This window comes from Neoarius graeffei, chromosome 15 (genome assembly GCF_027579695.1).
Source record: "Neoarius graeffei isolate fNeoGra1 chromosome 15, fNeoGra1.pri, whole genome shotgun sequence".
NCBI lineage: Eukaryota > Metazoa > Chordata > Actinopteri > Siluriformes > Ariidae > Neoarius > Neoarius graeffei.
In genome coordinates, this window is record NC_083583.1 from 50,892,887 (window position 1) to 50,920,328 (window position 27,442).

Consider the following 27,442-nt stretch of genomic DNA (forward strand, 5'->3'; position numbering starts at 1 on the left):
ACCTACCAGCATGTTTTTTTGGTAGTTGGGAGGAGCCAGAGAACCTGGTAGAAATATGCAAAACTCTGTCCAGATACTAATAAATCAGGGACCATGCTTTGAGACAGCAGCAGTACCCACTGTGCTATTGTGGTGGGGTGTGGGTTTATTTTTTTTTTCCCCTTTGCTTCTTGGCCATAAATATACATGTTGGTCAAACACTGGGGGCATCTAAAGTTTTATATTAAACAGCATTCACTTTGTGTTATGTGCCCTTGTTCTTTGTATGGTAAAGGTATCCTACAATGATTTGTGCTCTGTTATATAGATTTATGTCCGGACAGGGATCTACCATGGAGGAGAGCAGTTGTGTGACAATGTCAACACGCAACGTGTGCCATGTTCAAACCCAAGGTACTGCACAAATGAGTTATCGTTGCATGCTGTCAAGATAAAACGACACAGGAACGTTCTTTGGTAGTATATTCTGCATGTTCAATTAAAACTGTCTTTACTGTTCTCTTAGGTGGAATGAGTGGCTTATGTATGACATGTACATTCATGACATTCCCCGAGCTGCACGTCTTTGTCTGTCCATCTGTTCTGTGAAGGGGAGGAAGGGCGCAAAAGAGGTGCCAGCACAGTTCATGTCAATACATTTTTAATTTAGAGGCAAACAAGACAGGGTGGTGTTAATATTAATTATGCTGTCAAGTAAATTGTTTGACCAGCACATCTGTAATTGACTAAAAGGTCTTGAGAGCATCCAGAAATTTAAGCTTTGCAACAACTATCAGACTTGATTTAAACTACTAATTTATTTGTATTGAATTTTCAGAATGCTTTGGTCTTGTCACTGCACACAAGTTAGTTTAACTAAGTGGGGAGTTAATATTTGAAGCAGGTGTCGTTTTCATTTTGTCTCAGGAACACTGTCCGCTGGCTTGGGGAAATGTAAACCTTTTTGACTACACGCATACACTGGTCTCTGGGAAAATGGCACTGAACCTGTGGCCAGTGCCACACGGCCTAGAGGATCTGCTCAACCCCATCGGTGTCACAGGCTCCAACCCCAACAAGGTGTCCGTTCATTGCAGTCATATTTGAGACAGGGATTGGAACCATAAGCAGTCTAGTACTATGTAATGATGAGACATGGTCATTGCTTGCATATTTTAAACTAGAAGTGAAATTTAAGCTGTGTTTGCACTTATGGCATTAAGTATGCAATCAGTATAGCTTTTAAAACAACTTCCATACTGTGTCGATTAGGAAACCCCATGTCTGGAGTTAGAATTTGACTACTTCAGCTGTCCTGTGAAGTTCCCTGACATGGCCACGATAGAGGATCATGCTAATAAGATCATGTCCAGGGAGATGGGATACAATTACTTTCAATCTGGACAGGTGAGCTTCCCCACAAGCTATTTACTTAATTATAGCAGCATATTTCCTGATTTTCACCTGAATATTAATTCAATTTCTTTTGCCTCTTATATGCAAATTTTTGCTGCTAGAACCTTTCTATCACCATTCTGTCCTTTTAAGTGTGTGTGTGTGGGGGGGGGTGTTAGACCAAAAATTTTTTTCTACCCCCTCCAAAATATGGAGATGATCTATCTAAGTATGTGTGGCAGCGGGGGTGTGGTCAAGCGCCGGTCTGTGACAGGAGGGCGGAGTTGGGGAAGGTAAGTGGCAGAATCGCTTCACCTGAGTGTCATTAACCTGTGTTTTGTGTGTTCTCCCCAGTAAACCACCCTACTTAAGGAGGGAAAGGGAGAGCGGAAAGGAGCTTCTTCCCCGGCAGAGCCGACAGTGTGTGTGTGTCTCTGCCTGCTTAGTGTAAAGATTGCTAGACTGAAAAGTTCGGCAATCTTTACACTAAGCAGGCAGAGACACACACACACTGTCGGCTCTGCCGGGGAAGAAACTCCTTTCCGCTCTCCCTTTCCCTCCTTAAGTAGGGCGGTTTACTGGGGAGAACACACAAAACACAGGTTAATGACACTCAGGTGAAGCGATTCTGCCACTTACCTTCCCCAACTCCGCCCTCCTGTCACAGACCGGCGCTTGACCATGCCCCCGCTGCCACAGTATGGAAATACCAATATTTGGCCAACTGAAAAATGCTAATCCCCCTGTACATACCCTCTGAAGTTAATAACCCCTCCAAATAGTCAAAAACTGCCTTTTTCACTAATATAAGCATTCCTTAACGGAAATAACTCTCAAATATAACATCAAAAATCACAGTAATAACATTTATTTCTCACAAAAAGAGTTGTTAGAAACCCTCATTTTGTCTCTGTTTACGGGTTTGAATCAGAGTAACGAATTCTCCATAAAGTTTCAAGATATGCTTCTTTATATGGATGGTGTATAAGTTACAAAATAACCAGTGCTCTTGAACAAGTTCTGCCAGCAACTGAGCAGCAGCGTCCCTGGATCTCTGTGTTTGACCAGCACGCTTTGGCCGCAGCAGATAGAGTGTATTCTGAATGATGTCCTTCCCTGTTGGAAGCATCCCAGAAGGGAACTCAGCCTGCTCTATGTACTCTACTACACCTAGTATCTTCTTAGCTTTTGACCGTGTTGCAACAGAAGCCATTATTTACCTGCAAGAATACAAATAATGACTATTTAATACATTGGGAGATATACACTACCGTTCAAAAGTTTGGGGTCACCCAGACAATTTTGTGTTTTCCATGAAAAGTCACACTTTTATTTCCCACCATAAGTTGTAAAATGAATAGAAAATATAGTCAAGACATTTTTCTGGCCATTTTGAGCATTTAATCGACCCCACAAATGTGATGCTCCAGAAACTCAATCTGCTCAAAGGAAGGTCAGTTTTATAGCTTCTCTAAAGAGCTCAACTGTTTTCAGCTGTGCTAACATGATTGTACAAGGGTTTTCTAATCATCCATTAGCCTTCTGAGGCAATGAGCAAACACATTGTACCATTAGAACACTGGAGTGAGAGTTGCTGGAAATGGGCCTCTATACACCTATGGAGATATTGCACCAAAAACCAGGCATTTGCAGCTAGAATAGTCATTTACCACATTAGCAATGTATAGAGTGTATTTCTGATTAGTTTAAAGTGATCTTCATTGAAAAGAACAGTGCTTTTCTTTCAAAAATAAGGACATTTCAAAGTGACCCCAAACTTTTGAACGGTAGTGTAATTCAGATATGAATCATTTGTGCATACTGGTTCTTAAAACTAAATTAGTAACCTTAAGTAATGATCCTCTGTGCTTAAAAAATAGTTCATATTTGAGGTATTACTGAAGAGTGTGACATTCATCAGTAACTTTAAAACTTGCTGAAAAAGAGCAGAATTACCATATGTTTAATTTACTTGAATGTAAGGTTACTTAGCACTAAGCTTATTACCTTAAAATAAAGATCATCTGCACTGAAAATGTTGTAGTCGTACCTAGTGGCATACCTGAAGAGGTTCGCATTCATCGATAACTTTAAAACACATTAAAAAAAAAGCAGCATTCTAATATCAAACAGCACTGTAATGTATTTTGTCAAATTGTAAGAATGGAAACTTTCCGAGGGTATGTACAGGGGGTTAGCAAGGTTCAATTTAATAAAATTTGACATTTTCCCACATAGATGGACCATCTCCATATTTCTAGGGGGGGTAAAACATGGAAAAGTCAAAATTCTTAAAATAACAACCCCCCCACTTTAAAGTGCCATTCCACCATTGGATGTATTTGGCATAAAATACAATATATTTTGACAACATATATAAATGGTATCACTAGATAGAGAAATCTTTTAGCTTCAAAATGATATATCAAACATAATTTTTTGACAACGACAAGTATATTAATTTTGCGACCAAAGTCACCTACCTAGTGAGATAAAATACACACACACACACACACACACACACACACACACACACACACACAGTTAATACCTGAACACAGATATTGCCGAATGCAGTGTGACTGTGGCAGCAGCAGTGTGTGTATCAGTGGAGTACTCACCTGCATGTGTAAGCAGCACACACACATCTTTATGCTAATCATACCTGAATATGCTAATTGATTAATGAGGCTGGTTAACACTGAGTTCAGTCAGGTATGTAATTGTATGAGGCTAATTATGCTAATAGCAGTTAGTAACTGGCAGTGTTTTTAGTCAGAGACAGTCGTTATGGCTCTGTGTTAGCGTTCGTCTGCATCAACGCTGCAGGAGTTATTATTTCTCAGTTTCTAGCAGTATTGTTAGTTCTGCACTCACTACTAACAAGGGGGTAGATTAGGGATAAAATTAGCTCATGTTTTAAGTCGTTCAAATTCTGTAAAGCTGCTTTGTGACAATGTTTATTGTTAAAAGCGCTATACAAATAAACTTGACTTGACCTACCCTTTTAATTTCCGCACGTGATGTCATCGGCAGGTTCCCCTTCTTGTGTACCACGTGACGTGTGATGTGGCACATATTATCAGCAATGGCGGATAGAACGCGATAAAAATAATACCAATAAATCTAGCTAATACCAATAAATCTAGCTAACTGAAAGATTAACTCAAAATTTTTCGCAATTTTTTTGGCCCCCATATACGAGGAGAAATGACTCTCTCACTTTGGGGGTTTCCTGGTCTAAAAATAGACCGACACGTGGTACACAAGAAGGGGAACCTGCCGATGACATCACGTTTCACTACCGCGCGGAAATTAAAAGGGTAGGTGACTTTGGTCGCAAAATTAATATACTTGTCGTTGTCAAAAAATTATGTTTGATATATCATTTTGAAGCTAAAAGATTTCTCTGTCTAGTCATGTTGTCATAAAATATATTGTATTTTATGCCAAAGAATACATCCAATGGTGGAATGGCACTTTAAGGTGTATTTATTCGTTGTGAAACCCTGAAAGGTGTGTAGGAGGTACAAAGCCCTTCTTGGCATCCCTTTAATTAAAAAAAAAAAATTAAGGAGCCAGAAGGTGTAAGAGAGAAATACATTATACAAAAGAATATTACTTTGGTCGTATTTATTAAGAATAGTCCAATAGTAATTTCCCATTTTAAATAAATAGAGAGATCATGCCATTGTCCTTGACCTATAATGAGATGCTTTCATAATTGGCTTTCAGCTTGTAGGCATTTTTTAAATACGTGCAAATATTGAGATTAACCACTTTTTTTTCTCTCTCTCTCTTCTTCCCACAGAGCAGCAGACAGGCTCGAGACCACCATATAATGGACACTGATATCGAGCAGCTGCGGCAAGTAGCAAATAGAGATCCACTTTCTGAGATCACTGAGCAGGAAAAGGACTTCTTGTGGAGACACAGGTACTCCAACATCCTCCACAGCTCATCTTCTACAGTACTGTTGTTACTGTGACATCCGCTAGTGGCGGTAATTAAAACCTCAAACTCTTTCATTTGTGTTTTTCAGGCAGTATTGTAAAAATATACCAGATATTCTTCCTAAGATTCTCCTTGCTGTAAAGTGGAACTCCAGAGATGAAGTTGCACAGGTTGATGATAAATTATACTCACATTATCCTGAATTGGTTAAGGAAATTTTAGTCAAAATTCTTGTCATTAGTAGTATGCATGTCCGTTACTTACAAATAATGCAAGCCTATTCAGCCACATCGGGGCAACGTGTGTAGTTCTTGTATCACTGAAATATGCATCATTTAAACAGGAAATTATTTATTGATTTATTTTACTCTTTTCAATTGAAAATAAGTACTAACATTTGTACAAAATCCAATAAGGAACCATCATGAAAGTGTATGCTTTATCTAAGATGTGTATAATATTGCTGTGAAATTATTTTTTTTAATTTGTTTATTTTGACCCACTTGGTTATTTCATGCAGCTCGTATATGGAATGTGCAGTGTTTTTTAATGACATGGATTTGTAAATGTATACAGAAGTATTTCTGGTTCATCAAATTCGAAATGCTATATCATACATAATATGCAAATTGACTCATGTTTGATGTATTTGGGGTCTTGGTTGCATTTACACTCTTGCACAACAACTTAACAAAAATGTGTCCTGAAATGTTTTGAGCACTGTAAATCTGTTTAAAATTTCTCTTGGGTGCAGTTACATTTGCATTTGTAAGTAGGTTAGTCCTGTCTGGATGTAATTCTGATCCTGAAGTGGCATGAATTATGCTTTTGCATGAGTAATGATGTAGAATATCATGTACTGTATGGTGTCAGTAACAAAGTACCTCACTGACTTGACTCTTTACTTTTAACGTTTCAAATCTCATTCTTCTTTCCCTCGCTCAGATGTATTGTCTTCTTAAAGACTGGCCCGCAATAAAACCAGAGCAAGCCATGGAGTTACTTGATTGCAACTATCCAGATCCAATGATCCGAGACTTTGCAGTACGGTGCCTTGAGAAATATTTAACTGATGATAAACTCTCCCAGTACCTTATTCAGTTGGTCCAGGTTAGATTCATTTTAAATAACTTTCTCTTGCCTTTTCATAAGATTTTGTATGATTTTACGAGAGCCATTCCATGCCATTAGAATAAACAACACAAGGGTTTTACGTGTATATGATGTGTGTCTCCTACAGGTTTTGAAGTATGAGCAGTATCTTGATAACGCCTTAGTGCGATTTCTGCTGAAGAGAGCTCTGACCAACCAGAGGATTGGACATTTTTTTTTTTGGCATTTGAAGTGAGTGACACTCCTTCCTCCTGAACAGGATGTTGATTATACATAGACATGTTTTGTGGGAAGACTTCAAAGCACAGTGGTGTGTTTAGACTGCTGTGACCTGATGTTTGCAAAAAGAGTGTTTAGATCCTTGAGGAAATGTCATGTTTATGTAGTGTGCAAATATTTGTTTACACTGTCTTATAAATGAAGTTAGAAGAATTTAGCATCTATAATCACGTTGCTTATACCAACTCTGTTCAAAATCTTTCTGCCAAACTCAGTACAGGCTGACTGTTCAGCTAGGTTAGCACGAACATTCTCAAGCAAGGATTCTCAACTCAAGTTCAGGAAATCCCGAACTTGCCCACCATAACGCACCTGATCCAGCTTCTGGTCATTGAACAGCTTGATAATGGGCTGATGAGATGGAACAGACAAATTGAAATGGAGAGTTGTTCTGCAGTCTTGAATCTTTGTTTTGTGAATTTCACATTAGAGCCCTGCACTCCCGCGGGAGTCCCGCGGGACTCACAGGACCCGCCGCAAAGCAGTGCGGCGTGGGACAAATTTTGAAAGCTCATTGCGGGCGTGGGTGGGACCGGAAGTGCACATATGCGGGCGGGAGTGCACATATGCGGCGCGGGCGGGAGCGGTGATAAGCTGCAGTCCCGCTAACTAAAAACATGTTTGAAATAAAATTTATAAATGATTAATTTATGTCTATCATATATAATTTGCGGGCGGCACGGTGGTGTAGTGGTTAGCGCTGTCGCCTCACAGCAAGAAGGTCCTGGGTTCGAGCCCCGGGGCCGGCGAGGGCCTTTCTGTGTGGAGTTTGCATGTTCTCCCCGTGTCCGCGTGGGTTTCCTCCGGGTGCTCCGGTTTCCCCCACAGTCCAAAGACATGCAGGTTAGGTTAACTGGTGACTCTAAATTGACCGTAGGTGTGAATGTGAGTGTGAATGGTTGTCTGTGTCTATGTGTCAGCCCTGTGATGACCTGGCGACTTGTCCAGGGTGTACCCCGCCTTTCGCCCGTAGTCAGCTGGGATAGGCTCCAGCTTGCCTGCGACCCTGTAGAAGGATAAAGCGGCTAGAGATGATGAGATGAGATGAGATATATAATTTGTGCTGGATATTTTATTTGGCATTAATAAAAACATTTTAAGATGCCTAAATTTGCAGAGAAAGTCACCCTAACGGGAAATCCTTTGATCACTCTAATGACTTGCCGTTCACACCCAGCTAGCAAGAGAACCATGAGTGAAGTGATTTACTGCTTGAGTTAGTCTACAACTCTAATCAGAAAGACAGGTTACACAGTGACGGTAGGCTTGACTCAATGCTATCCCAGAATCCTTCCTGTAATATGCAAATTTGGCTGTCCAATCAGAGGCGGCCAAATTTGCATATTACAGGAAGGATTTCTGGGATAGCATTGAGTCAAGCCTACCATCACTGTGTAACCTGTCTCTCTGATTAGAGTTGTTCAATCATGGTTCTCTTTCTAGCTCTGCTTTGCAATAAAAAAAAAAAAAAACATTGGTACAAAGCAAGCCCATTCACTTTTTTATGCTGATCAGAGAATTACAATGGTTTCTCATGTGACAAAAATGTGCGATTCGCTATTAAATATTTTAATCGCTTGACAGCACTAATTATTATTATTATCATTATTATTAGAGACACTACATGCTGAATTCAGAAACAAGGTAAATAATAACAAACGTGAACGTGAGCTGTAGATATTTATGCTCAAATCCACTCAAAGTAGGGGGCGGGGCACCATCACGCTGTGTCAAGACAAGAACTTTCCTGAGAAATAACGCGAACGTCTGCATCATGCGGGATTTGCGGGCGGGAGCGGGACAAAATATGGCAGGCGGGAGCGGGACTGAAAATCATAATTCTTTGTGGGCGGGAGCGGGACTGAAAATCATAATTCTTTGCGGGCGCGAGTGGGACTGCACAATGCGGGCGCGGGCAGGAGCGGGACTGAAAAATCCGACCCACGCAGACCTCTATTTCACATTTGTTCAGTTCTTGCACATTTGGGTGATTTTCTAAGATTTACAGTAATTGTGAATGGTTTATGGGCAGAATGTTTTATTTTCTTGCTGTAGCAATATCAGAAATGTGAAAAAATCGATACTGGATGTTTTGTATTTCTCCCCAACATGTTCAGGTGGCCCATAAATTTTATGTAAACTACCTAACTGCATTGTGTTGCAGGTCAGAGATGCACAACAAGACGGTGAGCCAGCGTTTCGGCCTGCTGCTGGAGTCATACTGCCGTGCCTGTGGTATGTATCTGAAACACTTGAGCAGACAGGTGGAGGCCATGGAGAAACTCATCAACCTCACAGACATACTCAAGCAGGAGAAGAAGGATGAGACTCAGAAGGTAGAGTACATTCTCTGTTAGAATTCTGCTGTTTTGTGGTGTTTTTTGTTTTTTTCTTGCAAGCTGTCCAGGTGGGCTATCGCCTTTCATCTAGTTCCCCTACTTTTTGACACATCTTTAGGTGCAGATGAAGTTTTTGGTGGAGCAGATGAGGAGGCCAGATTATATGGATGCCCTTCAAAACTTCACCTCGCCATTGAATCCAGCCCACCAGCTCGGCAACCTACGGTGAGCCAGCCAAACACTAGCATTTTCAGGGATACATTGATGACAAAACTAAAACATTTTTCTGTTATTGAGTCCGGTTTTATTTTTGTGTTAGGCTTGAAGATTGCAGAATCATGTCATCAGCCAAGAGGCCACTGTGGCTTAACTGGGAAAACCCTGATATCATGTCAGAGCTTCTCTTCCAGAACAATGAGATCATCTTTAAGAATGGGGATGGTCAGTCACCTTTTTTTTTTTTTTTTAACCAACGCAATTTTTCTGTAAATGTGTCTAGTGTGAGAGCTTTAAATGTAAACCAACTCCTTTTTAGACCTGAGGCAAGATATGTTGACACTTCAAATCATTAAAATAATGGAGAACATCTGGCAAAACCAGGGGTTAGACCTCAGGTACATTTATTTCTAAGTTAAACTATTGTTCATCTGCATTTAAATTTGACTCAGATGAGTGATGGATCATGTGTGTTCTTTTACTTGGACATTTCTTTACAGAATGCTTCCCTATGGCTGCTTGTCCATTGGAGACTGTGTGGGCCTTATTGAAGTTGTGAGAAGTTCTCATACCATCATGCAAATTCAGTGTAAAGGCGGTCTCAAAGGAGCATTGCAGTTCAACAGCTCTACCCTGCACCAGTGGCTGAAGGATAAGAACAAGGGCGAGACGTGAGCTTTTGCAATAGCAAACATATTTGGAGCACATTTGTTTGAAAAAAATGCAGTTTTACAACTGTGGGGTTTTTTTTTGTTTGTTTGTTTGTTTTTTGTTATTTTTTTTAAATATCACTGTAGGTATGATATGGCCATTGACCTGTTCACACGATCCTGTGCTGGTTATTGTGTGGCCACTTTTATTTTGGGCATTGGTGACCGTCACAACAGTAACATCATGGTAAAGGATGATGGACAGGTATGCTTCTAGAGACAGTCTCCTGTTTATACATATTGTCATAAATGGGTGTTAATAGCCTCTGTGTTTATTTTAGCTGTTTCACATAGATTTTGGCCACTTCCTTGATCATAAAAAGAAGAAGTTTGGTTACAAGAGAGAGCGAGTTCCATTTGTCTTAACTCAAGACTTCTTGATTGTGATTAGCAAAGGAGGAACTCAAGAATGCACTAAAACGAGGGAGTTTGAGAGGTATGTTCACATTTTTTGGAACCTTAATGTTAAAGTAATTGGCAGCTTCCATCTCAGGCAGTCGTAATCATTTGAGTAACAGTAACCACTTTTGTGTGTTTAAACGGTTTCTAAATGCCCCACCTCCAACCATAGTTTAAAGCTAGATGGCCTTTCAATTTCATAAAATTTGTGAAAGTTAGTTCTCTCTGAAATTTGGTCCTTGTGATATATGTTTATTTCTGTAATATCTCAAAAAAACCAGGCCATTCTGTGGCTGGGAAGTTATTTAATTTGAGAGGATTCCCGAGCAAATAATGTGCATGAAATCACTCGCTTCATGCAGTCAAGCAGACAGAGGAAGTCCGTGTGCACATGCGCAGGTTTACCACCACCTTCTTCTTTTGGGTTTTACAGCAGCTGGCATCCACAGTGTTGCATTACTGCCATCTACAGGTTTACCTTTGACCGTGCACTGACAGTTCCATCATTCTGTCGCTAAATGAACAGTTGATCACGCCGAGGTGCTCGCTGACCACCGATATTTATTAGTTTGGTCTTGTGTTTCCTTTTTTTCGCAACATAACGTCTTTTCTTCTTGCTTTCCGTTACTGTAGTCGGTCTTCCACATTTCATTCGTGTCCTCTGTTTTTCTCTCCTGTTTCAAATTTGTATGATAATGCCTTGGGTGAATGGGAAAAGCCCACCATGTGATGCATGATGTAGTATCTTGAATTGGGTCATGGTGAAGCAGGAAAAAATAGTGGAGAATTTAGGGCCACGTGGCCCTAAATTCATTAATTGCTCTATTTAAAAAAAAAAACTAATAAAATTGGAAGTCTGTGATTCGAATTCAGTAGCTTTTGGTCCACTAAACAAAAATAATTGGGTGTAGGGGAAAATTCTTTTTATGACCTAAATTTGAAAAACCTGAAAGGCAGTCTACCTTTAAGCACCAACTGCCTGCCAAAATTTTTGTTTCTCTCCTACACTACGTTCAGACTGCAACCTGAAATGACCCATATCCGATTTGTTGTGAAATCCGATTTTTTTGTTAGGCCGTTCACATTACCAATTATATGAGACTTGTATGTGATCTCCAATATGAACGGAAAACGACCCAAAAGTGTCCCGCATGCGCAAATTGACACGTAATAAGCACATCTACGTAATACGTAAACAAAAAAAAAAGCACACTCTTCATGTTTAATGATTTCTTTTTTTTGTTTGTTTTTTTAATTATCTGGTTAGTGTTAAAGTGTGAGGTCTCGTGTGTGTTTTTGTTTCTGAACTGAAATGAAAACGTGTAGCCTGGTAACGAGGGTTGACTCCTAAATGTCTCTCTAATTTCTATATAAGTGCACTACATGTTACTAGGAAGTAATGGATTTTTAAACTCTATATAGTGCACTCGAGCTTCAGTAGGCAGTCATTTGGGATACGGCCGCTGTATTACCAAACTCTTAATTCAGGCTTAATAATTTGCACATATTTATTTCGTCATATTAATAAACTTTTTCTACATTTTTATAAATATTTATTTAGATTGTTTATAGCCAGCTGAATTCTGCAACTTCTCTCAGCGCTGGCTCAAGGTGCATAAACACCAGTGCAGTTTGCGATGGAGATGAGGCGAGACCTGGCGATGTGGTTTTTGTGGCGGTGGCGGAACTCACACAATAATCTGATTAACAGCAGACTAATGAGACCGAAGGTGTCAAATTACTGGAAGTTTCCAGAACAATCTTATAATCTTGTAATACAGGGTGGTTTAAGTTATAAATCAGTTATAGAAACTGTTTTATTTAATCAGGCTAACAGATCAACATCCAGGTCCCTACCAAATCCACCATTAGCTTGATCAATTCTATAAAAGTCTATTTAAATTCTGAAAACTGTACAAATGTTGTTGTTTTCCACCAAAGAGGCGGGATTAGCCAACGCAGAATAGTGACGTTTGTCTCTTGTTGATGACGTGTAGGTCACATGAATGCGACCTGTCCGGTCAGACTGCAGTCGCATGTGAAAATAACGGATATGCATCGGATTTAGGACCACATATCCAAGCGGCCTGGGTCGCATGTGAAAAAATCGGATCTGTGTCGTTCAGATTGTCAATAACAAATCGGATACAGGTCGCATATGGGCAAAAAAATCGGATATGGGTCGTTTCAGGGTGCAGTCTGAGCGTAGTCCTAGATTCCTGGCATCCTGTAAATTTGTAACTGCAGCAAAAATGATGCTAAAATTAACTTGAAATTTTGTTTGAGAAAAGTCCAGTGTTAAAGGCCCTATATTCTTAATGTTTGAGAAGATTGAGGGCGAGGTGCATTGGCTGTAAACTGAACATAAAAGGTATACAGAGATTCAAGTTTGTTAGATCAGTTTCTAATGTGTGATTTGTATGTTGGGTTCCTTATTTCTGCAGTAAATAATAATACTTATTAATGATTTTGAAGATTTAAGGCTAATATGTATTTTATTCTTGAAGTAACCATAACATCTTAACAAAGTCACTTGGGTTATATTTAACATTAAGTTTAGAATAAAATCTACAAATAAAATAAGGGTAGTAGCATTGGTTTTCCCAGATGGCCAAATTCAGACAAGTTTGGTTGCTGACTTATTGTCACAGGTTTGTGACAGTATTCCCCATGTCCGTTAATGTCTCCTGTCTTTGCATTAAAAAAAAGTTAAAAAAAAAAATCTTGATATATAAGGGTTTTTTTTTTTTTTTTTTAAATAATCTTCTGTGGGTGCCTAATATTTCCAAGGTTCCACCGATATCAGCACTCATTTAGTAGTCTTTGTGAATTTGTCCGTGGCAACAACTGGACTTGGGTTTAGTGTTTAGGGGTTGGGTGTCCTGCAATAAGAATATTTTTAACCCTCTGGGACCTGAAGGTATTTTCTGGCACTCTAATGGTTTTTGGCATGCTCTGATTTTGTTGTCAATTTCAACAAATGTAAGCAGCATTTTCCAAGTCGTATGCCCTTTTTTTTTTTTATTTGTATTCAGCACAAGTTCAGCTACAATAATATGTATGTAGTATGTATATCATGATTTGTACTTTAAAAAAATAGAAATGAAGCTGTTGTATAAACCAGTTTTAGAACTGTGTTGGAATGTGTGAAAAATCATGACCTTACCCATTGTAACGAACCGTTTTGGTCACTCAAGGTGATTCTGTTCAGCCTTAGGAATGTATCAAGCACAAAAGCTTAAATCTGCTCCATTGATTTGGACAATTAACTGGCCATCAAAAAAATTATGTACTATTGCTTTGGCATAAAGGGGTTGGCAGTGGGAGGGGTATTCAATGAGAAGAGTAAAAAATTCCATTCAATGAGAAGAGTGAAAACCCCTCCCATCAGGTCAAGTGATTGGTTCGTCACAATGGGTAAGGTCATGTTTTATCACACATTCCAGCACAGTCCTAAAACTGCTTTTTACAGCATCTTTATTTTTCTGGTGGTATTTGACTCTATTCAGTGTGTCTTGAAATTAACTCTTGTACTATATTCGGTGTACTTTTTACTCAGTTCAGAGCCACAACCAACTCTGTTATATAGTTACTCTGTAATTTTGCTCCCACTCCAAATTTTACCCTATAAACTCAAAATAGAGCAAAATTAACTACTTTTGAGGAAAATACTTTTAACTTTGAAAGAAATTCTCATTTTTCCTGTGTATGCACTACACCGCATGCAAATCAACCGATATGCGCATAGGAAATATTTACACTTACTCGAATTGATCTTCGGCTGGATTGAGTCGAAGTTCAAAATGACACTGCTCATCATCAGTGTTGCAGTTTTCAAGACTGAATTGAATCGCTGTCCTGAACCATGAATTGAGTCACTGTCCTGAAATTGAATCGCTGCTCTGAATTATGAATTGAATTGCTCTCCTGAGCATAAAATCGTCGTTGCATCTCTCCAAATAGCGTAAACTGTGGTTGACAGATTTTATCCTGTTTACGGTTGGCGTTCCCACCGCAAAAGAGAAACCAGTCAAAACCAAAAGAGTGAAAGTGATTATCATGCCATTACCATGTGAAATAGTCTTTTATGAATGCCTAAGTGGGCGCTCAGCGCGCCAACTCCAGTGTGACTGAGCAAGGTGACAAGTTTTATGTTTCTTCTAATTTAGGTAATTTAAAAACTATATTATTATCTGGCAATGGGCACACAGGAAAGTGTGAAGTATAAAGCTTCTGTTAATATGTTTATCATGCTTGTATGGCAAAAACTCGTGAAGATATTCATCTAAATATTCATTCTAAACCTGCTGAGCTTCGCCAGCGAAGCTCTCAACACCAGAGGGCTAAATGAATTTGGGATGAAATTTGATAAATTTGAGCTGTGCATAATAATCAGAAGTATATCCATAATTAGATTACAAATAAGTAATATTCATTAATAATATTAATAAGCATAATGATCAGAAGTGTACAAAAAGTGAATTGCATATGATGGTCCTTCCTACTGCCCCTACAGGTTTCAGGAGATGTGCTACAAGGCATACCTTGCTATCCGACAGCACGCCAACCTCTTTATCAATCTGTTCTCAATGATGCTGGGCTCCGGCATGCCAGAGTTGCAGTCGTTTGACGACATTGCTTACATCCGCAAAACGCTGGCACTAGATAAGACTGAGCAGGAGGCTCTGGACTACTTCATGAAGCAAATGAACGATGCTCACCATGGTGGATGGACCACAAAGATGGACTGGATCTTCCACACCATTCGACACCATGCCCAGAACTGAGCCCAGATGAAAGGCGCTCGAGCTAGGATAGGACCGCTTACATGGAACCTACTGGCCTATCTTTGCTAGTCAAAACATAGCAGCCAGACCTCAAAGTGGGGCAAAAAATGCCTCCAACTGAACTTCAGAGCACTAAACAATCCAAAATGATTTTCTTCTGTTTCAGTCTCCTTTTTGGCATCCATACAGAAGAATACTAACCCTAATCTTTGTCCAGAATGGTTGTACATTGTTGCCTGTAGTTTTTTACTGATGTCCTTTTTTTTTTTTTTCAAGTTTGTTCTTGCTGCTCTTTTCCTGCAGAGACCATGGTTATTTTATTTTAGTTCAAAATTTCTTTTGAGAAAATACAAAGTTAACGGGAAGCGTTCTTTACTTTTCGAGCACTCTTTGGATTATTCATGTCTTCCTCCAAGTACAAATGCCTTTATATATGCATGGAACCTCTGAGGAGCTCGTAGATTAAACAGGGTAGAAATTGTCTGTCGGTCTGCGTCCTGAAGGATGGTTTCTGTAGCAAATGTAGAGGAGTTGGCATTTCCCGTAGTCTTGCATAAACACTTGCCTCTTGCAAACTATTGCCCTTGATCACTACAAACGTGTTTTTTTTTTTTTTTAATTAATGCTTCTCCATTTCTTTCATTACCATACATTAATGCTGGGCTAGAGTGAATTTGACGTTTGAATAGGAGGTATAATTTATTTTGCCCCAATTATGAGTTTAGAGGAGGAATATTTAGCCTTGTTACATATACAAGTTCAGCCATTAAACACTAAAAAGAAATATTGTGCAACTGGTCCAAAAGCTACACAGTGGCCCTCACTGATTATGCATTTTCATTACTTCGATATACAACCCGGATTCCCAAATAGTTGGGACAAAGTACAAATTGTAAATAAAAACGGAATGCAATGATGTGGAAGATTCAAAATTCCATATTTTATTCAGAATAGAACATAGATGACATATCAAATGTTTAAACTGAGAAAATGTATCATTTAAAGAGAAAAATTAGGTGATTTTAAATTTCATGACAACAACACATCTCAAAGTTGGGACAAGGCCATGTTTACCACTGTGAGACATCCCCTTTTCTCTTTACAACAGTCTGTAAACGTCTGGGGACTGAGGAGACAAGTTGCTCAAGTTTAGGGATAGGAATGTTAACCCATTCTTGTCTAATGTAGGATTCTAGTTGCTCAACTGTCTTAGGTCTTTTTTGTCGTATCTTCCGCTTTATGATGCGCCAAATGTTTTCTATGGGTGAAAGATCTGGACTGCAGGCTGGCCAGTTCAGTACCTGGACCCTTCTTCTACGCAGCCATGATGCTGTAATTGATGCAGTATGTGGTTTGGCATTGTCATGTTGGAAAATGCAAGGTCTTCCCTGAAAGAGACGTTGTCTGGATGGGAGCATATGTTGCTCTAGAACCTGGATATACCTTTCAGCATTGATGGTGTCTTTCCAGATGTGTAAGCTGCCCATGCCACACGCACTAATGCAACCCCATACCATCAGAGATGCAGGCTTCTGAACTGAACGCTGATAACAACTTGGGTCGTCCTTCTCCTCTTTAGTCTGAATGACATGGCGTCCCTGATTTCCATAAAGAACTTCAAATTTTGATTCGTCTGACCACAGAACAGTTTTCCACTTTGCCACAGTCCATTTTAAATGAGCCTTGGCCCAGAGAAGACGTCTGCGCTTCTGGATCATGTTTAGATACGGCTTCTTCTTTGAACTATAGAGTTTTAGCTGGCAACAGCGGATGGCATGGTGAATTGTGTTCACAGGTAATGTTCTCTGGAAATATTCCTGAGCCCATTTTGTGATTTCCAATACAGAAGCATGCCTGTATGTGATGCAGTGCCGTCTAAGGGCCCGAAGATCACGGGCACCCAGTATGGTTTTCCGGCCTTGACCCTTACGCACAGAGATTCTTCCAGATTCTCTGAATCTTTTGATGATGATATGCACTGTAGATGATATGTTCAAACTCTTTGCAATTTTACATTGTCGAACTCCTTTCTGATATTGCTCCACTATTTGTCGGCGCAGAATTAGGGGGATTGGTGATCCTCTTCCCATCTTTACTTCTGAGAGCCGCTGCCACTCCAAGATGCTTTTTTATACCCAGTCATGTTAATGACCTATTGCCAATTGAGCTAATGAGTTGCAATTTGGTCCTCCAGCTGTTCCTTCTTTGTGCCTTTAACTTTTCCAGCCTCTTATTGCCCCTGTCCCAACTTTTTTGAGATGTGTTGCTGTCATGAAATTTCAAATGAGCCAATATTTGGCATGAAATTTCAAAATGTCTCACTTTTGACATTTGATATGTTGTCTATGTTCTATTGTGAATACAATATCAGTTTTTGAGATGTTGTAAATTATTGCATTCCGTTTTTATTTACAATTTGTACTTTGTCCCAACTTTTTTGGAATCGGGGTTGTAATCATGGAGAAGGAACTACCAGGAAACATAATGTGACTCAACACAGAAAAAGAAAACACATTTCAAATGTTGTTCTTCCGTGTGAAAATTAAGTTTAATTTTTCCCCGCATGCGTTTTTAGACCAGCACAGGTGAAGACAAGTGACTGAGATAAAGGCATAATGGAATTTGATACTTTATGGCTGAATGCATAGTTCTTTCTCATGTGTACTACGTGCAGTAGTAGAGGCTAACTTAGTGATTAGTAAAACCAGTTTTGTGAACACTTTGCTTTCAGTAAAGTTGCTCTATTTTCCACTAACGTTAACCAGGGAGGTTCATTTATTGTCCGCACTTGTCCTCACTTTGTGTCAGATAACTCCTAAATGGTCCTGTAAGAAATGAAGAATGGTGCTAAATAGATTCCACTTTTAGTAAGGGAATAAACTCTGGATGAAATGGATGTTTGATGCTAAAAACTCTGAGAATGGTTCAGCCATTGACTTGTTTTACCATTTACACTAATTACACTCTACAGTAGTACATGTCTGTATTGTACATATCTCCATCCCACCTTTTGATACTTCTAATCTCCTCATTATTGATTTTGTGCAGTACACAGTTGGATATGGCGACGATCTGTTAGGTGTGTTGTCTGCAGTTTATAAAAATTCATATGCTTTAAACTTTAAGAGGTGATGTTGGCAAATCCCATGCAAAATCCATCAAAGCTGTTTTAAGAAACTGCCAGTATGCATTTCACCAGAGCAGCTTCAGCTTTGTGCATTCAATTTCTTATGTGAGAGGGAAAGAGAATCAGGAGTACCGTTTATTTATGGCTAAAAAGCAAGTATTCTGAAGTGCATCCAGTTAACAATAAAACATTTTGCATGACCAAATGGTTATATTCAACCATTAAAGCCGAACCGTCTGACCTCCAAATGAATGATATTGTCTGTATCCACAATAATTTTGCTTTGGATTTACATTTGTGTTTGAACCACAATGATTCATCATCACTACCTGTTAATCCAACCTCTGTAGTTGTGGGGGGGAAACCTGTTGTGTTTCTGCATTACATTTAAGCTGTGAAAATGTAAAAATTACAAATGAGGTGCAATCATGCTATCTGTATGGATGTGTATCTGCTGGTGGGAAGACTAGCTTATGCTTGAGAATTTGTTTAAACTACTTTTAATAGAAGCTTCTGTACGTTTTTAGCGGGTTGTGTGTGGGGTTTGTTTTTGTTTGTTTGTTTTGTTTAATTAATCTGTTAGTTCAATCCAAAGTTCTACATATGTCATGTTGCTCACCTCTGTAACTACCTGAAGCATTAAAAGAGCCAGTCCCTGTTCCTGGACAGCTCAATGTTTTAATGAAGATAGAGCTATATTGTAAAGTCTGAAGGACACTTTTTTTTCCCCCCTGTCTTTTACTGTTACGCAAGTATAGTATTAACATGAGAAGCTTCTACCCATTGAATTTGAGAGAAGGCCAAACAATCTGCCTTTTTTGCTAAATGCAAAGAACACAGTCATGTTATTTCTTCCTATGCACACAATTCTACTGGACTGTCTTGCACCAAAATGTATTAATGCAAAGAAAAGGAAGGAATCTTTATATCCTCACTCTAATTTATAATAAGTATCCTGAAGTGAGAAGGCATTGTGGTATTCCAGTTTTCTTATTAATTTGTGCTGAATTTGAAGTTTCAGATTTTTAAATGTCAGTGTGATTCTTGTATCCAGTAAACTAACGAACAGGTATACAGACAGCAACTGATGTATGCAGGTGGCTTTTGCACTTTGTAATTTTCTTTTCCCCTTAGTTACAATGCCTTCAGTCCTAAAGGACAGAGTAGTTTCAAGTGCATGTCTTAGAAGCAGCATTACGAATTGTACTCCTCTACTGCCTGAAACAGATCAGATGAATTAGCAGTTAGTCCTTGTAAGCAGCCTAATGTTAGCCCTCCAGAAACCATTTAGTGCATGGTTGTGGTCACTACTATTGTGTTTTGTCTGTACAGGTTACAGATCCTTTGGGGCTGGACCCATTTAAAAGCCCATTTTAAAATGTTTGTGATCATGTGCAAATGCTTTGTATTTTCTTTCTTTGTCACAAACCAGGAATACTGAGATGCTGGACATTTGGCATCTTTTATATGAATTACAAAGGGGGGAAAAAGCATATTTCAGTTTCAAATATACTTGAATATCATTGCTCCGAACCATCTTTGTGTGTTGAGAACAAATCTGGTAGTGTGGTGTAGCACTGAAGGTTCGCTTGCATAGGCAATTTCATACCGATGTTGAATGTGAAAATGGTTGGGTTCTAAGAGGCTCTGCTGGAGAAACTCTTATAAAAGAAAAGTTGCCATTTTTAAATCCTAGAGAAAATATTTCATACTATGTAAAATGTGGCAAAAAGATGGAGTTAATTGTATAAACTTGTACTGAAAGGAACGTCAAAACTGTTTGTCAGCTCTTCTTAAAATATTTCTATATCATTTTCCATAATACATTTCCCTACCTATCATTTTTACCTATATTTTCATGTGTAATTATTTTCAAGAACACTACTTAGTGGGCCAAATAATGTTCCGTACAGCCATCCTGCATGAGATTTAAGTTAAAGCCCTCTTATTTCTGTTCATAATATGTAGATATAAAAATGTGGCCTAAGACTGCACTCTATAGTAACCATCTATAACTGCTAACAATGACATAGCCTCATTCCCATTTATTTACTGTTTCATTGTGCACCTCAGTTGAAAAGTTGCTTTGTATCCCCAATATTTTGCGTGTTATGTGACCTATGTACAAATAAACATATTTCAAGAAATGGTCTTCGTGGCGTGTGGTGTTTTTGTGTTTTTTTTTTTTCTTTTGGCCTTCCTTTTTCAAATTTGTGCTGTTCTTCATTATTGGTTTTGATGAAATACCGTTATTCATAGGGATGGACTGTTTGATGAATGTTGGCTTGAAATGCTGTAGGTATTTCACAACATTGGCTGCGTCAACTTTCAATCTACAACATGAATATGGATCATCTGAATGCCTTCTCTGATTATTATAATGGTTTGCCATTGGGAGACAGGTGGTCTTGCACTAACACGCTGACCATTAGATATGGGGTGAAGTTTCCGGACCCATACTCTCACTAGTGAGTTTATGTGGTCCCAAAGCTTTATGTGCTCATTGATGGTATAAAGTAAATGTTACATCACCTATATATTACTGTATGTCCAATTCATGCATTAAATGTTTGCAAACCTACTGATTTGTTATAGCTAAACTATGAGCAATTTGGTTTGCTTACATGCTGCTTCTACTTACACACGTTAACATTTCATAAGCTATTATGAAATAGCTTACTGAGAATGCCAGCTTTGTTGTTGCTGCGGTTATTAATTTATTAGTTCAGGTGAGTTGGCTGGCCAATCAAGCACAGTAATCTCATGGTCAACAAACCATTTGGTAGTAGTTTTAGCACTGTGTGCAGGTGCCAAGTCCTGCTGGAAAAGGAAATCAATGTCTCCATAAAGCTGGTCAGGCAGATTCTACCATAACAGAGGCCAGTTAAGTCCCATCTCCTTAAATTGCTGAATTGATTATTTTGATCATTCTATTAAGTTTTTCTAGTAGCATTTGGGGTCTTGGACATTCACAGTAAATTTTAGGACAGTAGTCCTGGTAACTAATTAATAAAAGCCTGACATGACAGACATGCTAAATGACAATAGAAACACATCGGTTTCTATCATCAAAATCTGACAGACAAACTAACGTCTACCATCATATTCTGACAGACACTCTAGATGACAATAGCAACAAAACTGTTTCTTACATTATTAATCTGACAAATTTAGTAATAATATTAAATACCTCATCACTTTAACCAAATAAAATAAAATATTGAAGTAAAAAAGATAAAATTTATTTTCAAAATTGAAATATCAACAATAATTGTCAGAACAGTGACGATAGACACGACTGTGTCACTTTCACGGGGAAATAACACATTGAAATGGCCTGTCGGCTGAAAGGGTCGCAAGTGGCTCTGATTTATCTCAACTTACGATAGTTTTCCTCCAGAAAAATTTTAAATATGAATGCACAAATATATTCTCAATGTTTCTATCGTCAAAAATTTCTATCGTCAGGATAGCTGACTGAAAATCTTACCTTGATTTATTTGATGAAATCTAGCTGTCAGAACTCCAAGTCTTGCCCGGAAGTAAATGTCTGCTGTCAAAAAAATAATGCGCAGTAGAATTTCCTCTTTGTGTCAGTCAACATGTGCGTGGTGAGGGCTTGAATTTTGCTATCGTCAGGTGCATTTGACTGACAGACTGACGATAGCATTTTTTAAAAATAACTGTGGGCTTCTCTCGTGAACGAAATAGTTTTTTTGCTGTTAATCTATTTCAACTCTATCTGTTGACACCCAAAAATTATAAAGCCTGCTTCCACACGATAACTACCAAAGATCCATAATGACTGAGTCTATCGTCAGGTCATCTGACAGAAATTCACTGACGATAGCAACAGGGATAATGAAGGTGATTTTTAAAATGGGAGTTATGTCTGTCAGATATGTCAAAGAAATAGAACTTTATTCTTTAAAAATCTTTTATTGATATACTCAGTGTATTTTTAAATGACGTGCTGTTTTAGAAGACCAAATACCATATTTTCAATCTTGAATATATTACCTCACTGAAAAAAGGACAAGAAAAATTTCTTATTTTGTGGGCAAGTGGTTAATGGATCCAGTTACGGTAGAATCTGCCGTCAGCAGATGGAAACAAAGTGCTCTGAAATCTCTTGGTACATGGCTGTGTTGACTTTGGACTTGATAAAACAGAGTGAACCAACTCCAGCAGATGACATAGCACCCCAAATAATCACAGACTATGGAAACACAAACTGCTGAAATAGTTAATGTTGGCTAAAACAAAGTTGTCAGCATTAACTTTTTCAGCAGGTTGTGCTACAGTAGCCCTTCTGTGGGTTTGGACCATATGGGCTAGCCTTCATACCTCATGTGAATCAGTGAGCTTTGGCTGCCCATGACCCTGTCACCAGTTCACTGATTGTCCTTCCTTGGACAATTTTTGGGAGGTACTAACCACTGCGTACTGGGAACACCCCACAAGATGTGCCATTTTGGAGATGCTCAGACCCAGTCATTAGCAAACAGTGTTAACTTTGTAAGTAAGTAAAATTTATTTATATAGTGCTTTTCACAGACAAAATTCACAAAGTGCTTTACAAGGGCAGATACAAATACAGATAACACATGGATATAAATAAACACAGTAAAATGCATAGTACACAACAAGAAGAAGAAAGTGCATAAGGAACGAAGAGAGATTAGCCAGAAGTTTACACAAATGCTTGTTTGAACAAGTGAGTCTTCAGCTACCTTTTAAAACAGTCCACAGAGACAGCAAACATGAGATGGGTGGGCAAGGTATTCCACAGTTTGGGGGGTGACAGCCTCAAAAACCCAGTCACCACAGGTCTTTAAATAAGTGCATGAGACTGACAGCAGATTTTGGTTGTTGGATCTAAAGAAGCGTACAGCTGTATGGAGGTGAATTAGGTCTGTCAAATAAATGGGGGCTTGGCCATGCAGTGCCCTATGGAATAGTAAGAATCTTAAACTGTATCCTGTAGCACACGGGGAGCCAGTGGAGGGAGCTAAGCAGAGGGGTGATGTGACATTGTCTGCTAGACTTTGTAAGTAACCTAGCAGCAGCATTCTGAATTGACTGTAAGTGAGAGAAGATGGGCTTGTTAAGGGAGGAAAAAAGTGCATTACAGGAATCAATGTGTGAGGAGATAAAAGCATGTAAAAGCACCTCCAGTTCTGAGCAAGAGCTGAGTTTACTAATGTTACATAGATGAAAAAAAACCAGGATTTAGCCAGCTGTTTGACATGAGAGGCAAACAACAGAGACTTATCAAATGTCACCTTTAAGTTCCCCAGGCTCGAGCAAACAGCAGGCGAGAGGGGCCCGATGTATTGTTTGATCATATGTGTAATATTGTCTGAAGCAATAATTAAGACCTCTGTCTTGTCTGTAAACTGTATGAAATTTCCTGCTATCCAGGAGCCTAGAGAGCCTAGACACCTCATTGGATTTGAATGTAAAATGAACTTGTATATCATCTGCATAAAAGTGATATGTACTGTAATATTAAAACTGTTTATAATCTGTTCCAGTGGCAACATGTAGAGGGGAAAAAGTACAGTGGGGCAAAAAAGTATTTAGTCAGCCACCAATTGTGCAAGTTCTCCCACTTAAAAAGATGAGAGAGGCCTGTAATTTTTATCATAGGTACACTTCAACTATGAGAGACAGAATGGGGGGAAAGAATCCAGGAAATCACATTGTAGGATTTTTAATGAATTAATTGGTAAATTCCTCTGTAAAATAAGCATTTGCTCACCTACAAACAAGCAAGATTTCTGGCTCTCACAGACCTGTAACTTCTTCTTTAAGAGGCTCCTCTGTCCTCCACTTGTTACCTGTATTAATGGCACCTGTTTGAACTCGTTATCAGTATAAAAGACACCTGTCCACAACCTCAAACAGTCACACTCCAAACTCCACTATGGCCAAGACCAAAGAGCTGTCAAAGGACACCAGAAACAAAATTGTAGACCTGCACCAGGCTGGGAAGACTGAATCTGCAATAGGTAAGCAGCTTGGTGTGAAGAAATCAACTGTGGGAGCAATTATTAGAAAATGGAAGACATACAAGACCACTGATAATCTCCCTCGATCTGGGGCTCCACGCAAGATCTCACCCCGTGGGGTCAAAATTATCATAAGAATGGTGAGCAAAAATCCCAGAACCACACGGGGGGACTGTAGAGGTCAGAGCAGGTGGGTGGAGCACAGAAGTACGGCAGGACAGAACTGAGTTCAAAAAAAGCTATTTATTGTGTTCCCTTTTCAGGTTAAGCACACATACTCCCAGACACACACACACAAGTCATCTGGTGCAGGAGAGAGCTCCCTTCCTCTGTTCTCTCTCTCCTTATATAGGGCGTGGTTGCTGGGAAGACACACAAACACAGGTTAATTGATCTCAGGTGAAGTGATTCTGTCACTTACCTTCCTTGACTCCGCCCTCCTGTCACAGACCGGCGCTTGACCACGCCCCCGCTGCCACATACCCCCACCGCCCGACTCAGGCCGGGCGCCCGTCCGGCCTGCAGCCGACTCCCCCCCCCCCTTGACGGGAGAGGAAGTCCGCCACGACCATCTGCGCCCCCGGCCTGTGGACCACCTTGAAGTTGAAGGGTTGGAGTGCCAGATACCAACGGGTGATCCGCGCGTTGGCATCCTTCATGCGGTGGAGCCACTGGAGGGGCGCGTGGTCCGAACAGAGGGTGAAAGGGCGCCCCAGCAGGTAGTAACGGAGGGCGAGGACCGCCCACTTGATCGCCAGGCACTCCTTCTCAATCGTGCTGTAGCGCCCCTCACGCACTGACAGCTTTCGACTGATGTACAGGACCGGGCGGTCCTCCCCCTCCACCTGCTGGGACAAACGGCCCCCAGCCCTCTGTCCGACGCATCCGTCTGTAACGTAAAAGGGAGAGAGAAGTCAGGGGAGTGTAAAAGTGGCCCCCCACACAGTGCAGCCTTTACTTCAGAGAAAGCCCGCTGACACTGCTCCGTCCACTGGACCCGATCTGGCGCCCCCTTTTTAGTGAGGTCAGTCAGTGGGCTGGTGACGTCCGAATAATTAGGTATAAACCTACGATAATAGCCAGCCAGCCCCAGGAACTGTCTCACCCCCTTTTTGGTCTTGGGCCTCGGGCAGGCCGCAATCGCTGCCGTCTTATTAATTTGGGGACGCACCTGCCCGTTGCCCAAGTGGAAGCCCAGATACCGTACTTCCACCCGCCCAATTGCACACTTCTTTGGGTTGGCAGTGAGTCCCGCCCGCCTCAGCGACCTAAGGACGGCCCTCAGGTGTTGCAGGTGCCGCTGCCAGTCATTACTATAAATGATAATATCGTCCAAGTACGCGGCCGCATAGGTGGCGTGGGGCCGGAGGACCCTGTCCATCAGCCGCTGAAACGTAGCGGGCGCCCCAAACAGCCCAAACGGAAGTGTGACGAACTGGTGTAAGCCGAACGGTGTGGAAAAGGCCGTTTTCTCCCGGGATAATGGAGTCAAGGGGATCTGCCAATATCCCTTCGTCAAATCCAGTGTCGAGTAAAAGCGAGCTGTGCCTAGTCGATCGAGCAGCTCATCAATACGAGGCATTGGGTACGCGTCGAATTTAGACACCGCGTTGACTTTTCTATAGTCCACACAGAACCGGACCGAGCCGTCGGCCTTGGGAACCAAGACCACCGGGCTGCTCCAGTCGCTGTGGGACTCCTCGACGATGCCCATTTCGAGCATGGCCTGAAGTTCCTCCCGAACCACCTTTTTTTTGTGTTCGGGTAGCCTGTAAGGGCGGCTACGCACTACCACCCCCGGGGGCGTCTCTATGTGGTGTTCTATGAGGTTAGTGCGACCGGGCAGGGGCGAGAACACATCCGAAAACTCGGCCTGCAACTGGGCGACCTCCGTGAGTTGGGTCGGGGAGAGGTGGTCTCCACAGGGGACCGGAGAGGTATGTGATGCCAATGTCCCTTTTTGAACCTCCGGCCCCAGCTCCGCCTTCTCTGGAACTGCCGACACCAACGCCACGGGGACCTCCTCGTTCCAGAGTTTTAGCAGATTGAGGTGGTAGATCTGTAGCGCCCCACCCCTGTCTGTTCGCCTCACCTCATAGTCGACGTCCCCGACTCGCCGTGTGACCTCAAAGGGCCCTTGCCACTTGGCGATCAATTTGGAGCTCGACGTGGGCAACAGTACGAGTACTTTATCTCCCGGTGTGAACTCTCTAAGGCGCGTACCCTTGTTGTACAGGCGGGCTTGCCGTTCCTGGGCCTGCCGCAAATTCTCCTGAGTTAGGTGGGTGAGCGTGTGGAGTTTTGCGCGCAGGTCCATAACGTACTGAATTTCGTTCTTACTTTGTGAAGGTCCCTCCTCCCAATTTTCCCGCAGCACGTCCAAGATGCCACGCGGCTTACGCCCATATAATAATTCGAATGGGGAGAACCCCGTGGAGGCTTGGGGGACCTCTCGCACTGAGAACAGCAAGGGTTCGAGCCACTTGTCCCAATTACGTGCGTCCTCACTTACGAATTTCTTAATAATATTTTTGAGGGTGCGGTTGAACCGTTCCACTAAACCGTCCGTTTGTGGGTGATATACGCTGGTGCGGATCGGCTTTATCCCCAATAACCCATACAGTTCGCGCAGTGTTCGTGACATAAACGTAGTGCCTTGGTCAGTCAGAATCTCTTTCGGGATTCCAACTCGGGAGATGACGCGGAAGAGTGCCTCTGCAATACTGCGTGCTGAGATATTGCGCAGAGGCACTGCTTCCGGGTATCGCATTGCATAGTCCACCAGAACTAATATAAAGCGGTACCCTCATGCTGACCGATCTAATGGCCCGACGAGATCCATCCCAATTCTCTCAAACGGGGTCTCGATTAACGGTAGAGGGCGCAAAGGCGCTTTTGGAATGGCCGCTGGATTTACTAACTGGCATTCGCGGCATGCCGTACACCACCTACGGACATCGCCGCGAATCCCCGGCCAATAGAATCGGGCCATTATTCGGGCTAGTGTTTTATCCTGCCCCAAGTGTCCAGCCATGGGATTAAAGTGAGCCGCCTGGAATACCAATTCCCGGCGGCTCTTTGGAATCAAAAGCTGCGTGACTCGCTCTTTAGTTTGAGTGTCCTGCGTCAC

The 27,442-nt window shown here is 40.8% G+C and overlaps 1 protein-coding gene across 1 annotated transcript in view; it reads left to right on the top strand.

The window, feature by feature from the left end:
* pik3ca (phosphatidylinositol-4,5-bisphosphate 3-kinase, catalytic subunit alpha) overlaps window positions 1-16,310 on the top strand; it is a 54,271-nt gene extending 37,961 nt beyond the window's left edge. The window contains exons 7-22 of the mRNA XM_060941552.1: window positions 308-393; window positions 506-611; window positions 907-1,059; window positions 1,252-1,386; window positions 5,186-5,310; window positions 5,417-5,498; window positions 6,274-6,438; window positions 6,569-6,672; window positions 8,885-9,056; window positions 9,178-9,284; window positions 9,379-9,500; window positions 9,595-9,673; window positions 9,776-9,946; window positions 10,073-10,190; window positions 10,267-10,421; window positions 14,901-16,310. Of these exons, the coding sequence (XP_060797535.1) occupies window positions 308-393; window positions 506-611; window positions 907-1,059; window positions 1,252-1,386; window positions 5,186-5,310; window positions 5,417-5,498; window positions 6,274-6,438; window positions 6,569-6,672; window positions 8,885-9,056; window positions 9,178-9,284; window positions 9,379-9,500; window positions 9,595-9,673; window positions 9,776-9,946; window positions 10,073-10,190; window positions 10,267-10,421; window positions 14,901-15,171 (2,151 nt within the window). The 3' untranslated portion in view covers window positions 15,172-16,310. The remainder of the gene's footprint in view (window positions 1-307; window positions 394-505; window positions 612-906; window positions 1,060-1,251; window positions 1,387-5,185; window positions 5,311-5,416; window positions 5,499-6,273; window positions 6,439-6,568; window positions 6,673-8,884; window positions 9,057-9,177; window positions 9,285-9,378; window positions 9,501-9,594; window positions 9,674-9,775; window positions 9,947-10,072; window positions 10,191-10,266; window positions 10,422-14,900) is intronic.
* The last annotated feature ends 11,132 nt before the right edge of the window (window positions 16,311-27,442 follow it).